Source organism: Malaya genurostris, chromosome 2, assembly GCF_030247185.1.
Source record: "Malaya genurostris strain Urasoe2022 chromosome 2, Malgen_1.1, whole genome shotgun sequence".
NCBI lineage: Eukaryota > Metazoa > Arthropoda > Insecta > Diptera > Culicidae > Malaya > Malaya genurostris.
The window spans coordinates 192,467,806-192,490,988 of record NC_080571.1 but is presented as its reverse complement, the minus strand read 5'-3'; the positions used below and the strand labels follow the sequence as shown (position 1 = coordinate 192,490,988).

Here is a 23,183-nt window from a genome sequence, read left to right as displayed (position 1 = left end):
TTGGACACTTCTGTATGTTATTATTTTTCTCAAATAGAATATGTTGAATAATTTAGTTAATAAAGCTGCAAAAATTAATTACCCAAAATTTAGTGTTTTAGAAAAATTCTATTAAGCTGTTTCAACTAAACGTTTTCTTCAAAACAAACATCTGATCAAAATGAATCCAGAGCTATATTTTTGACCGATATAACATTTGTCTAAGAGTTTTCAAATGATAAATAATTGCATGGTATAAGGGGAGAAAGTTTTCAGAATGAATAATTATCTCTACTGGCAACAGTGATCCCGAGGCTTTTTTATTTACAGCAGGGAGCAACCGGAATAAGAAGAGAAATATTTTTCTGGAAAAAGAAGCCAGTTGTCTGGGTCTTAGGTCTGGTCCTGTCCTAGCTGTTTACAAACAAGTTTAAACAAAAATCGAAGAGCATATCTAAAACGATCATCTTTACACTTTGTAACTAGTCACTATTATTTAATAAATATCAAAAACGAACCGTACTCAATCGTGAACAAATGTTTTAAAACTTTATTTAGGCGATACGAACCGTAACCGTCTGATCCAACTTGTCAATAAACAAACAAAAGAAATTTCTGTTTACAAACAGTACTGCTGAACTGTCAAAATGTGTTCATCCGATTGAGGTTAGCAATGACGGTAAAAAACCTAATATACCCCGCATATACCAGATAAATTTGTGGAACAATGGCAACTCTGCTAACATCTCTGAAACCAATCCATAACAGAGAGCACTGAGTAAAGAGTAAACGGGAAGAAGCGTAATTTTCTTCGGCTTGTGCGATTCTATCGTAGGTGCTTCTTAGGAGTATGTGTATTGGGCATGTTCAACGAGTTCGAATTTTATATAAAACCATTCTTAGGCTTCATAGAGGTTTGTAAAGCACACTGTTTCTAAAAACTGTTCGTTATTGTCATGGACAATTCTCATTTCAGGATTACCTGAGGAATTACATTCATTGGGTAATCTTTACGTAAAGGATGAATTTCGGCGCCATAAAACTTGTTCTACTGAAGAAGCCTCATTGTTTATGCATGAGTGGACAGTAAGGCCCAGCTCGCAATTTTATATATACTTACGCTCAAATATTGATGTCATTTCTAGGATTACGCAATTACTCTAGCTAATCAGTTAGGTATTAAAGGTAAACCTAATCCTCTACAATCCATAGGGGGTAACATTGATCTACCCAAATTAGACGATTTTAGAGATGAGCAAATTGCACAACTTCACGAGCTATTGCTAGCAGCTAAAGGAAAAGATGTATAAAATGCAGTACCGGACGTTTGATTTTTTATTACAAATGGAATGCTAGATTATTAAATTGATGATAAATTATCTTAAAACCTTTTCGTATATTTTGTACTGATATTTGATACCATTTTCTTCTTGAACTTCTGTCGGGATATCGGTATCATTCGTTACCAACTTGAAATCATTGGTTATTTCTGGGAAGAAAGCATCACATTCAAATTTTTGTTTAATTTCTGTTAAATAAATGCGATGGCATTGTGGGGAACACATAGCTTCTTTATACACGGCGGTACCTCCTACAATCCATATATTTTCTATTTCGTCCACTAATGGCGGCTCTCCAAGTTTACTCAATGCTTCTTGCATACTGGTACAAACTACTACTTCACTAGGATAATCATTAGAACATGGATTGCGTGTTAAAATTATATTTAGTCTTTCCGGCAGAGGACGTTTCGTTGCTGGAACACCAAAGTAGGTTTTACGACCCATAATGATTGCGTTTCTTTTATTAGAATTTGCTATACGTTTTGTAATTCTAGAGAAATGCTTGAGCTCTTGTCTAAAAAAAATAGTAAAGAAATAAACATGAATAAATGATTCATTAAAACTTACTTTAGTTTCCAAGGCAAATCACCTTTGATACCAATTCCACCGTTTTCACAAACGGCTACAATCAAAGAAAACTTTTTCATTATTATTTAAAGTTCTCAAAGTTTACAAATTCACTTAATTCAAGCTGAAGTAGGTCAGACTATCAGTCATCTGTAGAAGTTCTTACACGGGATAATATTATTGTCAATGCCAAGCAGGGATGCCAGGTCATTTTTTCAAAAATCTGTGATCAAACCCAAAACCTGACTGTGAAAATCTGTGAACGTTTTCCGTACTCCAATAGCAGTTCAAAATCAATTTGAGCAAAAAAAAAGGTCTCACTACTCATTTTCCGTACCATCATAACAGATCAAATTCTATTTAGGGAGCAAAAAAAAAGGTCTCACTACACACTTAAAACCATTTCTTGAGCTCGGCATAATAAAATGCCGAAACTGATCAGCAACACGTAAATTTGCTGATTGCTCAGTAATCAATACGCATGTTTCTGAACTTCGTTAAATGCATTCACTGATATTTCGGTAAAATGCTTCACTTTGCCGAAATTTGGCATAATTGCTTGCTGAATTCAGCAGAGACGTTTGCCGAAATTTCGGAATATGCGCTAGCTGTTGCCCAGAATCAGCACGACAGCTGTCATTTATTGCCGCGTTACATTTTCGCTTCGCATTGTGCGATTATTTTCTGTTGAAATTCTCGGGTGAAAAAATGGATAATCATCGAAGAAGCGTGGAACCACTTGCAAGTAAAAATATTGAATAAATATAGTGACATGTTTCGCTTTATAAAAAGCGACTTTATCAGAGCACTCGCGATCATAAGGGAAAATCACCCAGCACGGTGCTCAAAGCGTCCTCGAGACCAGGCTTCCCAAATGTACCGCCGCGCGACATTATTATTGAGGATGTCATGCTACTCTTTCCATGACAGCCTTGTGATAGGTTTCATCACGACAGCCCTTAGACAAATAGTTCTGTACAGCCAACGTTGCCGTCATTCACTTCGTTCGACAGTTCATTCCATCTTAAGACATTTTGTCGTGGTCCACGACAGCCGAAGAAGCATGAAGTTCTCGCTGTTGAGACAATAAACTTCGGGTATCAGTCACTGCGTTGTTTCTATCGAGAGCAAAATATTACTCTCCCTTGACCAGGTCTGCGACAGTAGCCGGTGCGGTTCAAATTTGTTGCTCTTGGTTTGCTATGAAGATTCGAGGCAAGCATGTGGGTTTTAGTTTTGCCTTTGGTGATTCCTTTGCGCAGCGGTTGATCATTGCGCATAGCAATCACCGTTGGTAGGGCATTGATAACAATATAATTGATAATTAATAATATACGAAACTACTAATACGAAACGGATTGAAGAACGGACTTTGGTTTTAATGAAAGTTAATTTTTATATTTTGGTCGATCTTCTATGAATTGATCGATCGATTAATTAAAGAGCAATGTATTTCAATAGCTGAGTCAGTTCGGCGTGCTCCTTTCAGGCAGTTTGCGGTCGGTTTGTGGGCTGTAACATTCATAGTGTATGCGCGTAATGATGTGCGTGGAGCATTATTCTCATCCTCTTTATCTCTTCCTTCAGGATAGTAAAGGCGCAATCGTTCCTTATATAAGAGTGTAAAAGCCAATTGAATCAGATTTTAGATTTATATGTTAACGGTAAATAAATGTTCGTAGTGAAAGATATATTCAAATCAAAGATTCCGTATTCGATACTCGTTAGCGTTAGCTTTACAGTCGACTTGTAAGTCTACGGGATTTTTGCATGGCCAGTGCTGCAATACTACGGACACTAAGAATTCTTTCAAGTCAGGAATGAAACATACAAAACCTGGCTCGTTAAGTTCGTTATACATTGAACCACCAATCGAATAAAAACCTTGAGTGAAAAATTTGGAGTCGGAATTTGCAAGGTAAAAATCATTCAGAAACATCTTATTTTCAGGTACCGTACAACAAAGCTTTGAATGCAAAAACTGAATGAAAAATTCCGGTTCTTCCAAAAAATATGTTTCCAAGCGTGGAATGCAGCATGGTTGCCCGTAACAGATTCGAATGTTTATTTTGTTTTATTTAGAAAAAAAGTTTTAATTCCCCAAGTTATGTAATAATGTCTTTCTTGAGTAATGTGGTCTCAAGCTTTCCAGACATATCAAGTTCTCTTCTATATATGAATAGTATAGTGTTTCTATTACCCTGGAATATATTCCAAAATACATATCGGATATAGTACGGTTACTTATATGATATAGGGTTGTGCTGATAATCTGCTGAATCATTTTCTTCCTGTTATGCATAGAATTATCTTATTTCCAGAAACAACATATGAACTATTACATTATTTTGGTCATAGCTATCAGAAGTTCGCGACTTTTACACACGTTGAAACTGTCACTTTACATTGTAAAATTTAAAACTCGGTTAAAGCGTATCTTTCATCAAGTAGAAGCTAGTGCAGCAGCCCTAATTTTTCCAAAGAAATCTTTACCTTAGCAGTAGACCAGTAGAGCAATAACAATAACGATGATGCCAATGTATCGCTATTCATCAACTATACAGAAGTAATTCTTACATTCACTTACATTGTAACTGTAGCAGCCCTAATTTTTCCATAAAAATCTTTATCTAGCTAGTACAGGCAGTAGACCAGTTGAGTCATTGTAATGCCCACGGCTGGCTATTTCAATATATTGCATCAGCCAGAAGAAACCGATCGAATTAATTGATTATGTACATATGCGACGCGATCGCAGGGAATTCATGTAGGTAGTTATAGCACAGACTAACAGACATGACAGTATGAGTAAATTCTAATAAAAATTATTTTTCGTGATGCACTAGTTCCACCTATATTGTACTGCGCGAACTATTTACTATCTGTACACCCCTTGTGTTATGTAAAAGTTTTTTTTACTAGTTGGTTTCCCCTCGTTTGTCAACACCGATCAGCTGCTTGCAGGGATGCCTGATTTCATCAAAATATTTGAAAATGAATCGTCACAATGATTTATTGGATTACGTTGATAATATATTTAACTTTTTCTTGATGTTGGAGGGTAACCATTTATTCGACTCAAATTTGTTCATCTAGACTATTTTTTATTGTGTTGGTAGTTTTCACCCGAAATTAAGTGGCGGTAGACCAGAAGCAAGTAAATATTGTAACAAAACGGGTTCGATTTTTTATTGAGTTGGAGGATGAGAAGTAGGCGCAATTATGTATATAGTTTAGGCAATATCAAAGATAAACTCAAGATAGAGTAGTCTGCGATTTCTTAGGTATCATTTGAATAGGACCCCTCGATGAGCTCGGTTCACTGTCAATTTGAGTATTTTGAAGCAAAACAACAAGTGTCTGATCACTAGATGCGTCGTAACTATGACAATGATTGTTTATGTTTGGAAAAATATCAAGTTACAGTATGAACGATATTGAGAAATTTCGCTTTATATCAGTGATTCTTAGAATAAGAAAGTGAAAACTACTTAGAACCATTGTCTAGAATTTATTTAGTTTGTTATAGCCTCATCCCATGAAGCATCAGTTGTGGCAAGAAATCATTATATGCTGAATGTAAACATATGTGTGCTTCCTTTCTAACTTGTATTGTTTCCATGGCATTTTGTCGGAACTAGTCGACGCTTGTTAACGGAGGGTCAATAAAATTACATTATTACTGAACCAACTGGTTCACGATTACTGACCCAACATTTTTCAATGAAACGTATGGAACATTGTAATCTTCAGTTTATCTTTGGCAATATGTATTAAATCTGTATCCTGCATGAAATTCGCATGGACGTATACAAATCAATACATTACAGGTAATTCTGTATGAATGGCAACTCTGTTGGTAAATGAAAAAAATAAAGACAGTCTAGATGACAGACATGATGTTTTTGATAGGGTAACGTGGCGCCATCATGACACATGTGAGTACTGTCCCAAATAATGGAATATTCGAAATGACCGTTAAAATGATTGAAGAATCAAATTTGAGTGTCCTGTCTGTTAGTCTGTGGTTATAGGTGGTAGTTAGTCTACCAGATATATATATATATATATATATATATATGTATATATATATATATATATATATATATATATATATATATATATATATATATATATATATATATATATATATATATATATATAAGTATAGGTTTTTGGTAGTTACATAGGTTGGAGTATAAAAGGGTCGGTTTTTGGTTTAGGCAAGGCTTTTTTCTTTAACCTTACTGTAGAGTAATGCTCCTTGTGCGACCGGGTAACACCGTAATCAAACTTGGATACCATTACTCAGGCCAAAACAGTAGTTAAGAAAAGAATAGTTAGAAGTGATTACCGCAGAGGTTAGGTCAGGCACAAAATTATGTGCTGTAGGCAAGTTAAAGCAGTAAAGTAAAAAAAAAATTATTAGAAGGAAATAAAGGGAAAAAAAGGGAGTTTGTGTGTTATAAATTGCTTCGAAAAACGCTACCCCTCTCGCCGCTCGGGCAAAGCATTGCCGCACTAGTGTTCAGTATATTTTGAATTCTTTAACTTAATGTCGTTGTTTGCCACAAAACTTGCTATAAAAGTAACTGAGGCCCAAATTTATATCTACAGTTAAAAGGACAATTTCATGTAAACTTATAGAAGTATCTCAATCATTTCCTTTATGTGCTTTTACGCTCAATCCAATTTTGGAAATGTAGATGTTGCAATCACGAGCCGCACGCAGAAGAAAATACGGTGCATTGAAATTTCAAACAGCACATCCAGTTTATATGCGCTCGCTACAATTCTCGTACACATTTTTGGTTTTCTGTTTGAGTCGGCTCTCACGCCCTCACGGAAAAGGAAAGTTATTCGTGAATAGCAAAGCGAACTATTGAATTTAATTCGGATCCGACTTCCGCAGTTACAAGTCTAATAATGTCGAAAATTTTCTAAAATCTAATTGGCTTAGTAGCTTGTGTCTGCATTTAAAAAAATCAAACGTTTGGAACTATAAATATTGTAACTAAATAGTCAAACTTTCTGAGAGCCGAGTTCTTTGCACATATTTAACAGTTTTCTTTCTGAAAAGAAATTATGTTCTGAAAAATGTAGGTGTAAATCCCCGGTGAACAATTAAATTTGAAACCGGGAATAAATAAAAGATATAATAAAAATTATAATAATAATAATAATAATAATAATAATAATAATAATAATAATAATAATAATAATAATAATAATAATAATAATAATAATAATAATAATAATAATATTGTAGCAGTCATTTCCGACCCTAAGAAACTCATTGTTTTAGTTATCCTAGGAGAAACAGAATTTAAGAGCTGTATATGACACGAATTTGTCTTTCATTTATTTAAAATTCAAAAATTAAATTTTTAAATTCCCAGTTTTGGTACTGATCATCCCTTAATTTCGAAACAAGAAGTTGGATATGGATTAAACTAAATGGAAGGCTTTTAATTAAATGATTTGCGATTTGAAAATTTCTTCTTAACTTTTCTTCACATAAACAACCATCTGTTGAACTACTTTTTATCTGAGAGCTCCACCAATCAACTTCATGGTTGCGGACCTTGTATTTGTGTAGATGGTACTAAAAGATCTACCACCTCAACGAAAAAAGAAACTGCAAAAACATAGAAACTTGCAATGAAAGCAAAGGGAAAGTCAATTTAAGCCGCAATGAAGCTATATTAATAGGCACTGAGTTCCATAAAAAAAAACTTATAAACTTATTTTTCTAGTTTTGTGATATTTATGAAAACAAAAGAGGTTTATTGAAGATCTGTTCTCAAAGGTAGTAACAAATTAAGAACTCAACGTTTTTATATTCTCATTCCTTCAACTGCTGGCAAAACCTATGTGAATGTTAAATGAACAACTAAATTTAGGCTATTTTAAATAAATTTAAGCTATTAGTTGATTGATTCCTATGTGGAAAAGAACAATTGAGAATACTATATTTGTAACAAAGTTTGGGGTAAACCAAAAAATTTCATGCTTTTGGGAAAAATAATGGTTTCATTATATTTTTCTTTTTAAAACACTTTTATCGAAAATCTGAAAGCACATGTTCACATATAAACATAAAAGTTGCCCATTCAATTTTATGGTCGAAAACTATTCAAAGTGCACCAAACATCTTATTTGGGTTCAGAGTATCATATTCTATAGTTTCAACGAAATCGGTAAGGCACGGGTACCAAAGTGTGCCGACAATTGGTGGAGTAACGTTAAATACACTAAATAATTAATTAGTTGTGCATAGTAGCTACGATTCGATCCAAAAATCAAACGTCATTATTCAGAATAAGGGTGCATAAGACATTTTCGGAGTATTGTTAATGAATGGAAGTGTATCTGTTTCTTTAGGAATAAGAAGGAAGCAGTAAGGATCAATACTTTAGAAATTCATATATATGAGCCGTTACACAAAACTCAGTGTTTATCTTTTAATATTCGTTAGTTATTAAAATTCATTGCCTTCGCCAACAGTATATATAAATCTAAAACAAATTCTTTATTTCACAATGGTAATGTAATGAAACCCTAAAATTTCCTGCAAAGGTAATCCCAACAACGCAATCGTATGTACTAGTACCATTTCATTGAGGCCGCCGAAATAGTGCGAGCGCACTATGAACCACAGCTCGTCTCCAGAAACAGCCGGTTTATTGCTTCAAGAGACATTGATGAGACAGCCGGCTGGCGACAGCCCTTCGTAACAGTAATTCCCTAAAAATCAAAGGATGTCTTCGATTTTCTAAGGCTGTCCCCGTAACATTTTATGCGAATGAGCGAACAGAAAGAAACAGGATACAAACAGCCCGTTCGGTTTGACTACTCTCCGGATAGAATACTCTCATCAAACTGGCGAATTCAAACTGTCTCAGTGACAGCACTCATTTAGGCATGCGAGCGCTGTTGCCATTACAGTTCGGCATATGCTTGCACACATATTGTAGACTGGGCTTTCGACTTTGCGCTCCGACAGTTCATGCTATCTCGTGGCGGATGTCATTGAAAAGCAGTACTGCTGGGAAGCCTGCTCGAGACAACACTTTGGGGGATATGCGAAAAAATAACCCAATGCATGGAATAATTCAATAGATCAAAGAAAGTTTATTTGAACAATACCGTATATGCATCATTAAATATTGAAAATTTTTGTAAGCCAAAAATCAATGTATATATATATATATATATATATATATATATATATATATATATATATATATATATATATATATATATATATATATATATATATATATATATATATATATATATATATATATATATATATATATATAAAAAATTTATTTTTATTTTCATATTTCCTAGAGTGACTATAATCAGAGTGGCGATAGCTGTTCGTTTGGAATGACAGCTCCCAGTTCCAAACGAGCAAACGACCTGTCAATTCAATGTAAAACTAATGGAATGTTTTGAATTGTTGCCAAACTTATGGATGAGATGTCGTCACTCTGGTTATAGGCACTCTAATATTTCCAGCTCGACTCAAGGTGGCCGCATCCGGATGGACCGGAAATACTGTCAGCATTTAAAACTCTTTGCATGGTTTTTACAGTATTCGGTATCAAATGCGAGTCTTCCGATAAACTTTTTTTAATTTTTCTTATGCTACATGTTTTCAGGTAGAGGCTTTAAGCACTTCTGGCAACAAATTTGTAAGCCTCTTTAAGTGTTAATAAAATGAATAATAATGTTAATTAATAAGTTTATAATGTTGAGAAATTACAAACAAAATTAATTGACTAGATTTTTAATTACTGATGATTCGGTAATTTATTTTTTTCACTTTTTCGTTTATTTTGGATTGCCGAATATTCAGTGCACGTTTCACTTAGCAAACAGTAAATCTTATGCTGACGATTTCGGCAATATTTGACGTTTGTCAAATTTGAGGGTGCCGAGACGCTCAGTAATTTTATTTTTGCCGAGATGATTGCTGATTACTCGGCTGTGCGAATCTCGGCATTTTTTTGCCGTGACTCAGCTAAAAAATTTAAGTGTGTATCCACACACTCTGTACCGTTTTCCTTTTCCTCTGTACTTTTTGATTCTAAACTGTGCTCGATTTCCAAATTCTGTGAAAATCTGTGATTTATTCATTCAAGAATCTGTGAAAATCTGTGATCATTTTCAGAAATCTAAAAATCTGTGTCATTTCAAAAATCTGTGCAGAAAATTGAAACTCTGTGAAACACAGATTTATCTGTGAACCTGACATCCCTGGTTAAGTGTACTGATTGAGGAAACTATCATATGTGCATTAAAAAATGTGTAGTGTATTAGTAACCTTTTTTGCCACCGCACTTTACTGTGATGTCCCTCGTGAATCGCAAGAGTGATCCATATTGATATATAGTATATTTGATTATAGTCTTTTAACAATTTTACATAACATTTATATATTTTATCAATGCATAACGCTGCACAATGTTAACAGTGTTGTTTTCGAATGTTCCGATGTAAGTAAAGGGCATATTTTCCTCGGAATCCATTTTACTTCTGTACCACCGACACAAATTGGTGAATAAAGGTAAACTTAGACTAGCTTAAAATCATAGAACTGAACCACTTTTTACCAATACCATAACATTGATTTAATGCAGTTATTCAATTTCCTTGCACTGGTATTATTAAAGTTTCGTTGCTTCAAAATATAGAATTGAATGTCGATATATAGCACGGCGGAAGGTTGTTGTAAGATAATGCTCAGTTACATTTTGAATGCAAATTTAATGCACATTGCTTCAAAGTATGTAGGATTAGTGTAATTATACATTAACATTGTAAAAATAGAGTTGTGAATGTGCAGTGATATAATGCATATGGTTACTTGGGAATCTATATGATTACATGACCAAAACGCTGACGAGAAAAGTCACTATCTATGATGAACTTAGGCAAAGAAAATTGAAAAATATCTTGAAGATTTTCGGGAAAGCTAGGTCTTGGGTTTATGGAAAAAATCATTCTTACCTGAGAGCTATTATCAGTTTTTCACATGTAAATAAAGAAGTTTTTATAAAATTTGTCCATTCCTTAATAATTTTCAACTCGACTGAAACCACAGACTAACAGACATGACAGTATGAGTAAATTCTTATAAAAATAATTTTTCGTGATGCACTAGTTCCACCTATATTGTACTGCGCGAATTATTTACTATCGGTACACCCCTTGTGTTACGTAAAAGTTTTTTTACTAGTTGGTTTCCCCTCGTTTGTAAACACCGTTCAGCTGCTTGCAGGGATGCCTGATTTCATCAAAATTTATGAAAATGAATCGTCACAATAAATTATTGGATTACGTTGATAATATATTTAACTTTTTCGCGATGTTGGAAGGTAACCATTTATTTGACTCAACGTTGTTCATCTAGACTATTTTTTATTGTGTTGGTAGTTTTCACCCGAAATTAAGTGGCGGCAGACCAGAAGCAAGTATATATTGTAACAAAACGGGTTCGATTTTTTATTGCGTTGGAGGATGAGAAGTAGGCATAATTCTGTATATAGTTTTGGCAATATGTATTAAATCTGGATCCTGCATGAAATTCGCATGGACATATACAAATCAATACATTACAGGTAATTCTGCATGAATGGCAACTCTGTTGGTAAATGAAAAAAATAAACACAGTATAGATGACAGACAGGATGTTTTTGATAGGGTAACGTGGCGCCATCATGACACCCTTGAGTACTGTCCCAAATAAAGGAATATTCGAAATGACCGTTAAAATGATTCAAGAATCTAATTTGAGTGTCCTGTCAGTTAGTCTGTGTGAAAACATAGTCAAAAGTTTCAGTTGATATTCTAGTGTGGGCCTAGAACCTATTAGGATATTTTCGTAATGAATTCCAAAAAATTTCTTTTTCCGAAAAAATAATTGTAAACGGGTGGAGAAACGAAAAATTCATCATCCGACGAATCCATGCTTATTCATGATTGTAAGCTTATAAACAAACTCCCACTTCAAATCAAGCTTAAACACGTTTAGCTTCAAATCCAGCTCAGCTTCCAGCCTCCACTCTGACATCCGCCTAAGAAAGGTTCAAACAATGAAACTCAGCTGGCGCGCCATGTAAAATTAGGTTTGTATTATATTACCAATAAAACATATTAATTTAAGAGTGTAGGTGTTTTTGAAATGTCATTGAAGTAAGTCTTCGACAGAGATGCCAGATTTGCAGCATTGTTATGTTTACTATCAATCTGCTATATATCACGCCTTTTTTGAGAACGGCCAATAAGCCATCCATCAACATTCACTTTGAAGAGTAATTTCGAATGACTCGGCACTCGCTGAGAATAAGTCATAATAGTAAACGGCAGAGAAAAGTTTTCTCTTTCGTCTGGTGTTATATTTAATACTCTATCTTTCATAGTTCGCTTGCAATTTCTTTCGAAAGTGGAAGTTGATAGGTGGCTTATTGGCCGTTCTAAGAAAAACGCGTGATATTCTAGTTTCCGAAATAGATCTCCATTATATTATTTTGAAATTTGACAAAATTGTATGAATTTATAGTGTTTTCGCTTGAAGCACAATCCAACTTCGTTTCAACCGCTGTAAAATGTGTAAAATGTATGGATTTGACAATAGTTAAGATTGGGATTGGGTTAGTTTTAGCTCAAAGTGAAATTGTAATTGCAATTAGTAAATACGTTGATCTTAGTTTCACTCATCAAACCAACAATGATAAGCACTTCGGAGCACTCTGCGTGTGACGACATCAACACCGGCCTGATAACATTTGTAAATTCAATCTGGCATCTCTGGTCAGCATTGAAATTTCAGTAATGGCAAATTCTAAAAGTTGCTTGTAGCTATTTTGGAATCGATCAAATTTCTATTCGCGTTAGTATTGTAGAGCGTGTGTCTGAAACCTGCTGATTGTTATCCAAAACTTTTGCATTTATTTCGTAAGATATATTTAGGTTACAAAATCTGTTGTGCGCTCAATTGAACCGGACGATATTCATATGCGGTTTTTATTCTGTTGGTAAAATCAGCAACGAAGGTCAAACAAAATGCGTCTGTTTCCGGTGCGACTATCAAATATCAACAAGATGTTGGATTTTTACTCTCAGTTTAATCCATCGCCCTTGAGCATCAAGCAGTTTATAGATTTCGGTGAGTTTCGTTTTATTATTTCAAATTGGATAAGTAAATGAAACCGATCATTCTTATTCATTATGTAAACAAAATGACGTAATTACAGTGCAGCCCAGATTAATATTACAAAGATCATTTTAACACTTACACTATTTTTGCTTTGAGATTATTATCTATACTATATACACATTATACTAATGTTTTATTTTCTGTGTATTCTCCCGTTGCCGGTTCGAGTTCAATATTCAACAGTTTGTAAAAAATAAGGAACACGTAGTATAATTCTAAACAATACCTCCTTCCAATTATCTCGCAGAATAAATCGGGGTTTTTCGAGCGAATATAACGATATTAAAACAGCGGAATTTATAAATTGTTGCACGTACTCTTATGTGACAGCAACTATCAATGAAATCTATCATTGTTCGATGTTTTCTTCGATTTCTCGATTCAAATATACGTAATCAGTTGATTAATACATATACCACAACGCAGCTAGATTTAATCGGTAATAACGCCGGTCGAACTCAAAGCATAAGATTTCGTCAAAAGAGTGCATCCAATAGAAAATCCCTCTGATTATTCCTCGGACTAAATCGGGTCGGGTACGAGTGAATCTACCGACTTTAGAAAAGACGAAGTTTAGTGAGTTTAACATAAACTACTATCAACTCCGAAATAATTCACAAACTATCGATTGAACCGGATTTCATTATTTGATCTTTTTGTGTATTAAATCGGTTCCTCGATTCGAATACACGGAATCATTTGATTAATACATCAACAACAACGTAAATATGCAGTTCCGTCGGTCGAATCACCCAACGTTTTGCCTTTCTCTATAGAAAGGTAATAGAATTGCTAGAGAAACCGACTTTTGATCGAAACTCCGAAACACAATTATATACCATTCGACTCAGTCCGGCTAGATCGGATAATGTTAGTGTGCTTAAGCTCGTTTGAAAGCTACTAGGGTAAGGGCTCCCTATTTCATCTCATTTGTAAGGACGTTACCTTAAAAACCTGATTCAGCCACTAAAATCACTACGATTTTTTCATATTTCTGCTTAATTCGACTTGCCCCACATTGGTAATTGATTCACATTCCTTGGAAATTAAAATAATATTAAGAAATCAGCTAAAAACACTGCTGATATGTTCACTACTGTGCTCCTAATTTCATCTCAAAGGCTTTTTATTTTAATCCCATCGTTGGTCCGTTATTCATCCCATAAATTAGCAATGGCGTCAGCAATCAAAACCAAATTTTGCACTATTACACTCAGGTTCAAAATGTCAAAATTTTCATTAAAAAAGGCCTAATGCCAACTGTTGGAAAACACACGATATTTTTAGAAACAGTTTGGAGTCATTTCGACGTTAAAATTTTTTTGGATCATTTCCGTTACCTTTTTCTTTAAAATTTAAAATTTTACTGTGCAGTTTATTTGGAGAACTTAAAAAAAAACTAGAATTGTTACTATTTAGGCATTAGCCCTTATAAAAACAAAATGCAGAACCAGAGATGCCATCTATACAGATTTATCTGTATTGCATAGATTTTTGCGTACTGATATAAATCAGATTACAGATTTTATACAGATTTTCTAAATTTAATACAAATTTGTAAAGGTTCATTAAAAGTGAGAAAGTTAGACTTTTCTCTCTGAGTATCTGTTAGTAATTGATTGTAGTGCTTCTTTAAAAGTTTATTAATAAACAGACAAATCACATGTTAAAATGGAAATCTTTTGTGCAAATATTTGATGATGAACACTGATAAATATCTATATTAAAATTTTAAACCAATTTAAACTGATTCATTTTATTAGTGAAAACAGATCGAGCAGATACATATTTTCTATGAAAATATCAGGCATCTCTGTGGACAAGCGATGAAACACACACACTTTGTTGTGCTACATGTTGATGATCATATGAAGAAGGAAAACATGACAATGAGATGAAAACAAAGCGCAATTAAGTGAAATAAACTTTCATCTCATATTCTTGAAGAATTTAATTGCATGTCGAGTAATTTTTGAAGTTTTTGATCGTTAATTAAACAAGTGGCAAGTGAACATTATTAATTATGAAGTCATTCAGCATTCAATAGTAGTGTAATTGTGCGAAAAAGCAGGCCCGTGCGCAGGGGGGGGGGGGGGTTTTGGGGGTTTTAACCCCCCCATGAAGATTTTTTTTTAAATTAAGTTTCATGAACAATGGAGTACTTATTATATTAACACGTTGACTGCCACGACCATTCTCAGAATTCCGGTCTAAAAAGCCAATTGCATTTAATCATTTTATATTATTAAAGACTATAATTATATTACATAGTAATCATCAAAAAGCATAGAACATTGATTTCAATGATTTCTGCACACGAGCCTGTCAGAATTCGTTTTACATTATCAATATAGTGGATGAGCCGCCTTTTCGCCTTTTGGACACCCCCCTCTCCCCTTGAGACCCCCCCCCCCCCCCCCCCCCCCATGGATGATTCCTGCGCACGGGCCTGCGAAAAAGTGATCATGTTTTGAACCGAATCGATTAGTACATATTCAGAAACATGACGAACTGTAAATCTTGAGACGAAAATGTGTCCTAAATTGAAAAGTGAGTTTGTTTTAAATGAAAAACCTGTTTTAATACACCTTGTGGTGTAATTATGCCTTTCTCATGTATAATATTGTGGTATTATATTCAAAAATTTTCTCTTCGATTTTTGAAAGAAACCAAGGGATTGCTTGTGCATTAACTAGTATAACATACATAATGAAACAGTGCTTGTCTCGCGTAGGTCATCCTTAGGAAAACGAAGTGGGTTCACTATTATATGCACCTCTGGCACCGGAACCCGAGAACCGGTATAATCGAAGTCGGTTCGTACGGCCACCAACTAACATGACGTACAAACTCTACTAGTTTTTTATTCACATTTTATTATAAGATTTTATACAATTTCGCCATCGCACTCTAAACGACGATTTAAATATTTGTTGTATCCGAAAATATGCAGTAATTTTTGGTAGAACCATGAAACCTTTCATTTGACCCTAAGATTGGGAATAACGGTTTTGAGTCCAGTTTACAATATTTTTTACGTTTTGGTTCCGCCGGTTTAAGTGACGGTGTACAATATTGAACCGGAAGTCGGATCCGTATGAAATTCAGGAATTCCGTATGGGACCGTGAATCTAAATTTGTGGAAATCGGTCAAACCATCTCTGAGAAAAGTGAATGAGATCCATTTTGGTATATATGACCACTATTTCCGGTGCTTCTGGAATCGGATACCGGGAACCAGGATGGCCAGAGTCGGTTTGTTTAGTTGCCTACTGATAATGACTATCGATTTGTGTAGTTTTGAGATCAGTTTAGGAATTTTTTTACGTGTTTTGTTTCGCCGGTTTTAGTGACGGTGTACAATATTGAACACACCTTACCCTATAACTCCGGAACCGGAAGTCGGATCCGGATGAAATTCAGGAATTCCGTATGGGACTGTGAGCCCTCCCTCCGGGCCAATATTTACTAGTCGGTTTTTCAAGTGATTGCATAACCTTTCTATATGAGAAAGGCAAAAAACAATCACCGAAGGTTTTAAATCCATTTCTTACAATGAGAAAGTGTGACAATAGCTTGAAAAATCATTTTAAAACATTCATTTTAAAAGATCTACTTGGAAAGGAAGGATTGTAAATTCTGTGCATGTTGCTACTACAAACCGAGGAATTATCTGCATTTCTACATGCATCACAGGAAGGGGTTGCTTGTTAGTAAAATCTCGAATAATATTATCTTGTGTTCATTGCCCTGGGTAGCCGGCTACCGAGAATACGTTGCAATGTTATCGTGTTTTGCATTAATATGTGCTTCAAACATAACGCCTTACGCGATACGAAGTAATGTCGATATCTATTCCCTAACCAAACTAATAATAGAAACGAACCGATCCTCCTTGCAGTCTGAAATATATTTACATACGTCCTTGTTAAGCAAGGTCGCAAGAAATATCGGCACGGTTAGAAACTTCATATCTGCTGATGTACTGAACTGAAACTGATAATCTACTGATGCACTGAGGAGTCGAAGACGATACCTATACATGATCAATATATATGTAACAAATATTGATATGTAAATAGCAATATGATATTCAAATTTGTTACGATTCTTGTACAACTTGTTACCTCCAAGTTCGGTAACACTTGATAAAATATGCACAATGTGATTAATATTTCTAAATAAATACTTTATAAATAATAGCTCCTGAATTTAACAAATATATTATTCATATTTTTTTATAATTATGTTTTTTTATAAGTAGTTATATTATTATTATTATTATTGTTCATTTATTATTACTACCATTTTCTTAAATTTGTATCCTCATTATGAATTTAGATCACCTTTGAATTAATTTTAAATTCTTTTGTTAAATATTTACTTTAAATTATTCTTTAATATTCAATTTTACATCCTTGTCCATATACGGTGTGATTTCCCCTAAAAAAATAAACACAAATGAATTGCAATTCTATACATAATTTAATGTGAAACAAACACCTTGTTATATTATCAACAATTTTAATTTAAAGTTTGCTATGAAAACTTCCCGAACTCCCTGACACCATAAAATCCCTATCATTTGGCATTACCCGATACCAACCAAAAATGAAATGTCATTCGGCCCGTTCGATTTCTCTGTCAGGACGCCGCCGGGTATACCAGCGAATGATCATTCGCGCTCTTTTCTGGAAACAAAAGTCTGGCGTTATTAATAAGTACGCATTATTCTTCCAGTAATAAAAGTGTTGAAAATAAGTGATTGTGAGTAACCCTGCATCGGGTGGAACCTAATGTGCCTAACGAAGGTCCCCCGACATTCACCGCAGGAAAAGTGTAGAATTCGACGGAAGAAATCCGCCTAGATATAGTGTAAGCAAAACGGTTGCGAAACGATAGCCATTGTTTCTGCTGCCGTTGATGGTGGACGACTACAATTCCGCCTGGTGGACTTCAAGCATCGCAGAGGCGGCCGCTGGAGATCGTCGCTAGAAGACATCGCATCAAAATCGTAAGCGGATGCTACTTTATTCATTTTTCTTTAAATTCCTAATAGTTAAACTTTATAAAATGAAAGACTTAAATAAATGATTCGTTCTCATTGTGCATATAAATTAGGGTTTTTTATGTTAAAATATTGCTTCTTATTTGATATTATTTTATTTTTTTTTAATTAAATGCAAGGGAAGTTAGTTCGCATTCTCCCGGGTAAAATCGACCCGAGCCGAGCAGGTTAGAGAAAAAGGTAAGAAAGTGAAACTTGATCTAACGTAAATAAAAGAATCAAAAGTGACACGCGCTGCACGAAATGAGTTACAAAATGCATTTTGTAACTGATTATATGAATTGTTAAATTCAGGACCTATTATTTCACCTATTCACAAATATTAATCACATTGTGCATATTTTATCAAGTGTTACCGAACTTGGAGGTAACAAACTTTTCAACTGTTATTACCAATTTTTTGGGAAGAATGGTTTTGCCGTGTAATCTAATATAGAAAAAAGATATTGCATACATTTAGGTGATTTGACGTGCCATAAAAAAGTCATGCAGCTACGACAACTGGTTTCGAACCCTGGTAGTCTTGAATCGCTAGCATACGCTGCGTTTGCATCAGAGCATGAGTACCAACTAACATAACACATGGATCAATAAGTCCCGAGACTAACAATGGAAACGACATTTTTTTGGCAAAAATATTTTTTATTCTTCAACATATCACCTTTTAGGGTGATGCAATGGTTCCAACGTTTTTCCATTTTTTCAATACCATGTTTATAAAAAAAATTATCTTTCGCTTCAAAATAAGCTTCAGTTTCAGCGATGACCTCCTCATTTAAGCCAAATCTTTTTCCCTGGAGCAGTTTTTTAAGATCAGCAAAGAGCCAGTAGTCACTGGGGGCTAAATCTAGCGAGTATGGGGGGTGGGGAAGCAGATCAAAGACCAATTCGTTCAATTTAAACTGCTTTCTGAATCATCGACTCGTTGCTATTTTTGTTCCATCGAAAGCAATCGCGGCACCCACTTGGAAAAAAAAAACCTTTTTCATGCTCAATTTTTCATGAAGGATAGTAAATACACTTCCATATGATATCTGTGTCATCTCAGCAATCTCACGAAGCTTCACTTTACGATCTTTCATTATAATTTTTGTCACTTCACTCACATTTTCCGGTGTAACGACTTCCACAGGTCTACCCAAGCGTTCCGCGTCATTTGTGTCGGTACGACCACGTTTAAACTCGGCGAACCACCGACAAATCGTTGCTTTTGATGAACAAGAGTCCGGATAACATTTTTTAATCTATTGTTTCGCTTGCACGGTGTTTTTACCCATTAAAAAACAATGTTTTATCAAAACACGAAACTCGTTTTTTTTTTTCATTTTTTAAACAAACTACAAAACAACTTTACTCCAACCTCGATAACTCAGCTGTTTCTGGTCGGATCGACTTAAAATTTTGACCCGTTTCAAGCAAAGGTTAGTACTCTAGTGGTTACTGGTTTACTACGAGCGCCATCTCTGCTTTAGTCTCGAGACTTATTGATCCATGTGTTAATATAATATATAATAACTAGTGTATACCTCTATCGCTGCGGGAATGACCTTTATTGCCCCCACCTTTTTCGTCGCTTCAACGATTTAGAGCTATGAGCAAGCTTTTTGTTTTGAGTGCTGAAGAATAACGGAAAATGACTTAACGGAAATGACTAAATTGAATAATAGAAATTTCTGGTGGTGTTGTATCTTTTCAGTTTTTTTCCTTTTTGTACCAAATAACAATATAATAACATATAACATTCGAATTAGTTCGTTCGTTTAGTTGATGATTTGTCGATGGGCGGATGTTACCTCACACTATAGTTACATTTTTGTGATTATCAGACTGCTGCCCCGCAAGTAGTGTTTAAAAATCATCGAAAAGGAACATTCGATATGATCCTAGATCTCAATCAGGGTTGCGAACGGTATTGGAGACACAAAACAGCAGTTATTCAAACCGCACAAATGGCAGCAGTTACCTACTGTATTTCGACGTGATTGTAGCTGATGAAAAATCTCATAGGTCTCATGACACTTTCACTCGTGAATGTCGCCGTTTGCTCTCATCGGTAGCTGTTCTACTCTTTTCAATCTGAGAAAGACTAGTCGTAATAAACAGTTGCTTCTTCCCAATTCAACAACTTTCGAGAAACAAGGCTCAACGTTGAAATTCGTTTTATATCGATTCTCATGAGGAGTAGAGAGACATCAAAGATGTATGTATGTATGTAGGTATGTGTAAAGCCACCATCAGTTCAACACATTACCAGTGTATGCGGGTGGACTTACAGTAGATCCGAATTTGGTTATTAGATAGCTACTATATAAATGCTGTTAAGAAGTCCAAAATGGGTTTTGAGGATCCGGCGCCTTTCAGCAAGAACATCCAGCCATATAATAAAGAATTTCACTACACCAACTTCAACCCGCCTGTCTGTTCGTAGAGACGTGTTTAAGGCAACTTTCGTCGCAGATCTGCTTCAATCTCGAATCGATTGTTCTGAACTCTTACGCTCACTAGACTTCAATATTCGCCGTCGTGTTAATCGAACTCATACTTTTCTCCGTCTTCCTTCCGCTAGAACCAATTACGGTCACAACGAGCCTTTCGTTAGTTTGTGCCGTCTATTTAATCGTTGCAATACATTTGATGTTTTCGATTTTCACTTAACTCATAACACCATAAAGAATTTGTTTCTAAAATTTTTGTCTCGCTAGCTATTAGTATTGTATCACTATTAGAGATAAGAATGATGCTGTGTGTAGTAGTAACCAATGTAATTTAAGGAAATGTATGGGGACGGGTATAGCGTGATGGGTAAGTCGATACCCTTTCACGCAGCCCACCTGGGTTCGATTCCCAACCCCGCACATAGGGTCAGAAAATTTTTCTGGCCCGAAGAGGCGAATGACCTTATGGTTAAAACCTCTATAATCGAAACAAAAAAAAAAAAAAGGAAATGTATCATTTGGATAATTATAATCTGTTGGTACAAAAGATGAGAGGTTTTATGCCTGCTGGAGAGAGAGCTAAAATTTGGTGATGCTCAGCTCCAGTGGGCTTTTCCCTGATCCAAATAAACAATACAATATATCACATCCTATTGCAATTCAAAACAATATAATATGATATAATTCAATAAACATAATATAATATAATAGAATACACTGAAGTCTTTTTTATGCGAATTTACGTACCGCATAACTCTGAAAATTCGCATAAAAAACCGCATAACTCTGAAACTTCGCATAAAAACTGCATAACTCTGAAACTTCGCATAAAAAAACCGCAGAAAGGAAACCGCATAACTCTGAAAATTCGCATTCAAAAACCGCATAATTCTGAAACTTCGCATAAAAAAAACCGCATAACTCTGAAAATTCGCATAAAAAACCGCAATAATATAATACAATACAATATAACATAATACAGGGTGATTTTTTAAGAGCTTGAGAACTTTTTTAAACAATAAAACGCATAAAATTTGCAAAATCTCATCGGTTCTTTATTTTAAACGTTAGATTGGTACATGACATTTACTTTTTGAAGATAATTTCATTTAAATGTTGACCGCGGCTGCGTCTTAGGTGGTCCATTCGGAAAGTCCAATTTTGGGCAACTTTTTCGAGCATTTCGGCCGGAATAGTCCGAATTTCTTCGGAAATGTTGTCTTCCAAAGCTGGAATAGTTACTGGCTTATTTCTGTAGACTTTAGACTTGACGTAGCCCCACAAAAAATAGTCTAAAGGCGTCAAATCGCATGATCTTGGTGGCCAACTTACCGGTCCATTTCTTGAGATGAATTGTTCTCCGAAGTTTTCCCTCAAAATGGCCATAGAATCGCGAGCTGTGTGGCATGTAGCGCCATCTTATTGAAACCACATGTCAACCAAGTTCAGTTCTTCCATTTTTGGCAACAAAAAGTTTGTTAGCATCGAACGATAGCGATCGCCATTCACTGTAACGTTGCGTCCAACAGCATCTTTGAAAAAATACGGTCCAATGATTCCACCAGCGTACAAACCACACCAAACAGTGCATTTTTCGGGATGCATGGGCAGTTCTTGAACGGCTTCTGGTTGCTCTTCACTCCAAATGCGGCAATTTTGCTTATTTACGTAGCCATTCAACCAGAAATGAGCCTCATCGCTGAACAAAATTTGTCGATAAAAAAGCGGACTTTCCGAATGGACCACCTAAGACGCAGCCGCGGTCAACATTTAAATGAAATTATCTTCAAAACGTAAATGTCATGTACCAATCTAACGTTTAAAATAAAGAACCGATGAGATTTTGCAAATTTTATGCGTTTTATTGTTTAAAAAAGTTCTCAAGCTCTTAAAAAATCACCCTGTATAATATAATATAATATAACATAATATAATGCAATACAGTATACTACAATATAATATAAAATAATTCAATATAACATGATGTAATATAACTACAGAGAACAGACATGCAAGCTAGTGCAATTCAAAAAGCTGTGTAAAACATACAAGTGAAAATCCGTTAAAAATCATAGTTGCACACGACTTTGCACGCATGAATGTTTGTTGGATAACTGTTCTCTGTGATATAACATGATATAAAATAATATTATATAATATAATATAACATAATGTAAGATAATACAATATATTCTAACAATATACTATAATATATCAGGTGTAGAACTTTGCTTCCGCCCTTTTTTCCAAAATTAAAAGCTTTATTGCGAAAAAGCTCTTACAGATGTATTATTCACAGTATTGTCCGTCGCTAGCGACAACTTTCTCCCATCTTTCCGGCAATTTTCGGATCCCGGCTCGAAAAAAGGAGTCCTTTTTACGCTATCCATGAAGCACTCCATTTTTCCAACTCTTAGAAGGATTGAAAATGTTGATCTGCCAGGCCGTGTGCCATCGAACGGAATAGGTGGAAGTCAGAAGGGGCGACATCTTCATTCCAGTTGTTCATTTTTTTATGTTTTCTCTTCCACCACCATGTTTGTCTTCGACATCGAAATCAC

General features: G+C 34.9%; 3 protein-coding genes across 6 annotated transcripts in view; 2 read left to right on the top strand and 1 right to left on the bottom strand.

Annotated features, from left to right (window-relative positions):
• The first annotated feature begins 407 nt into the window (after nucleotides 1-407).
• On the top strand, nucleotides 408-1,366 carry LOC131432931 (succinate dehydrogenase assembly factor 3, mitochondrial). Its single transcript, XM_058599531.1, has 3 exons — nucleotides 408-893; nucleotides 956-1,065; nucleotides 1,125-1,366. Exons 1-3 carry the CDS (start codon nucleotides 830-832, stop codon nucleotides 1,287-1,289), a joined length of 339 nt encoding a protein of 112 aa, XP_058455514.1. The 5' UTR covers nucleotides 408-829; the 3' UTR covers nucleotides 1,290-1,366.
• On the bottom strand, nucleotides 1,356-2,072 carry LOC131432929 (dihydrofolate reductase). The gene is made up of 2 exons (XM_058599529.1): nucleotides 1,890-2,072; nucleotides 1,356-1,836 (listed from the first exon to the last, which is right to left on the bottom strand). The coding sequence occupies exons 1-2, from the start codon at nucleotides 1,967-1,969 to the stop codon at nucleotides 1,356-1,358; spliced, it is 561 nt and encodes a 186-aa protein (XP_058455512.1). The 5' UTR covers nucleotides 1,970-2,072.
• Nucleotides 2,073-12,711: 10,639 nt separating this feature from the next.
• LOC131432927 (pyruvate dehydrogenase (acetyl-transferring) kinase, mitochondrial) overlaps nucleotides 12,712-23,183 on the top strand; it is a 90,010-nt gene continuing 79,538 nt past the window's right edge. For 2 of the 4 annotated variants that reach the window (XM_058599524.1, XM_058599527.1), the window contains exon 1: nucleotides 12,712-13,068. In XM_058599524.1, coding sequence (XP_058455507.1) covers nucleotides 12,966-13,068 — 103 coding nt within the window. In that variant the 5' untranslated portion in view covers nucleotides 12,712-12,965. The remainder of the gene's footprint in view (nucleotides 13,069-23,183) is intronic. The other 2 variants (XM_058599526.1, XM_058599525.1) reach the window with 2 other exon arrangements.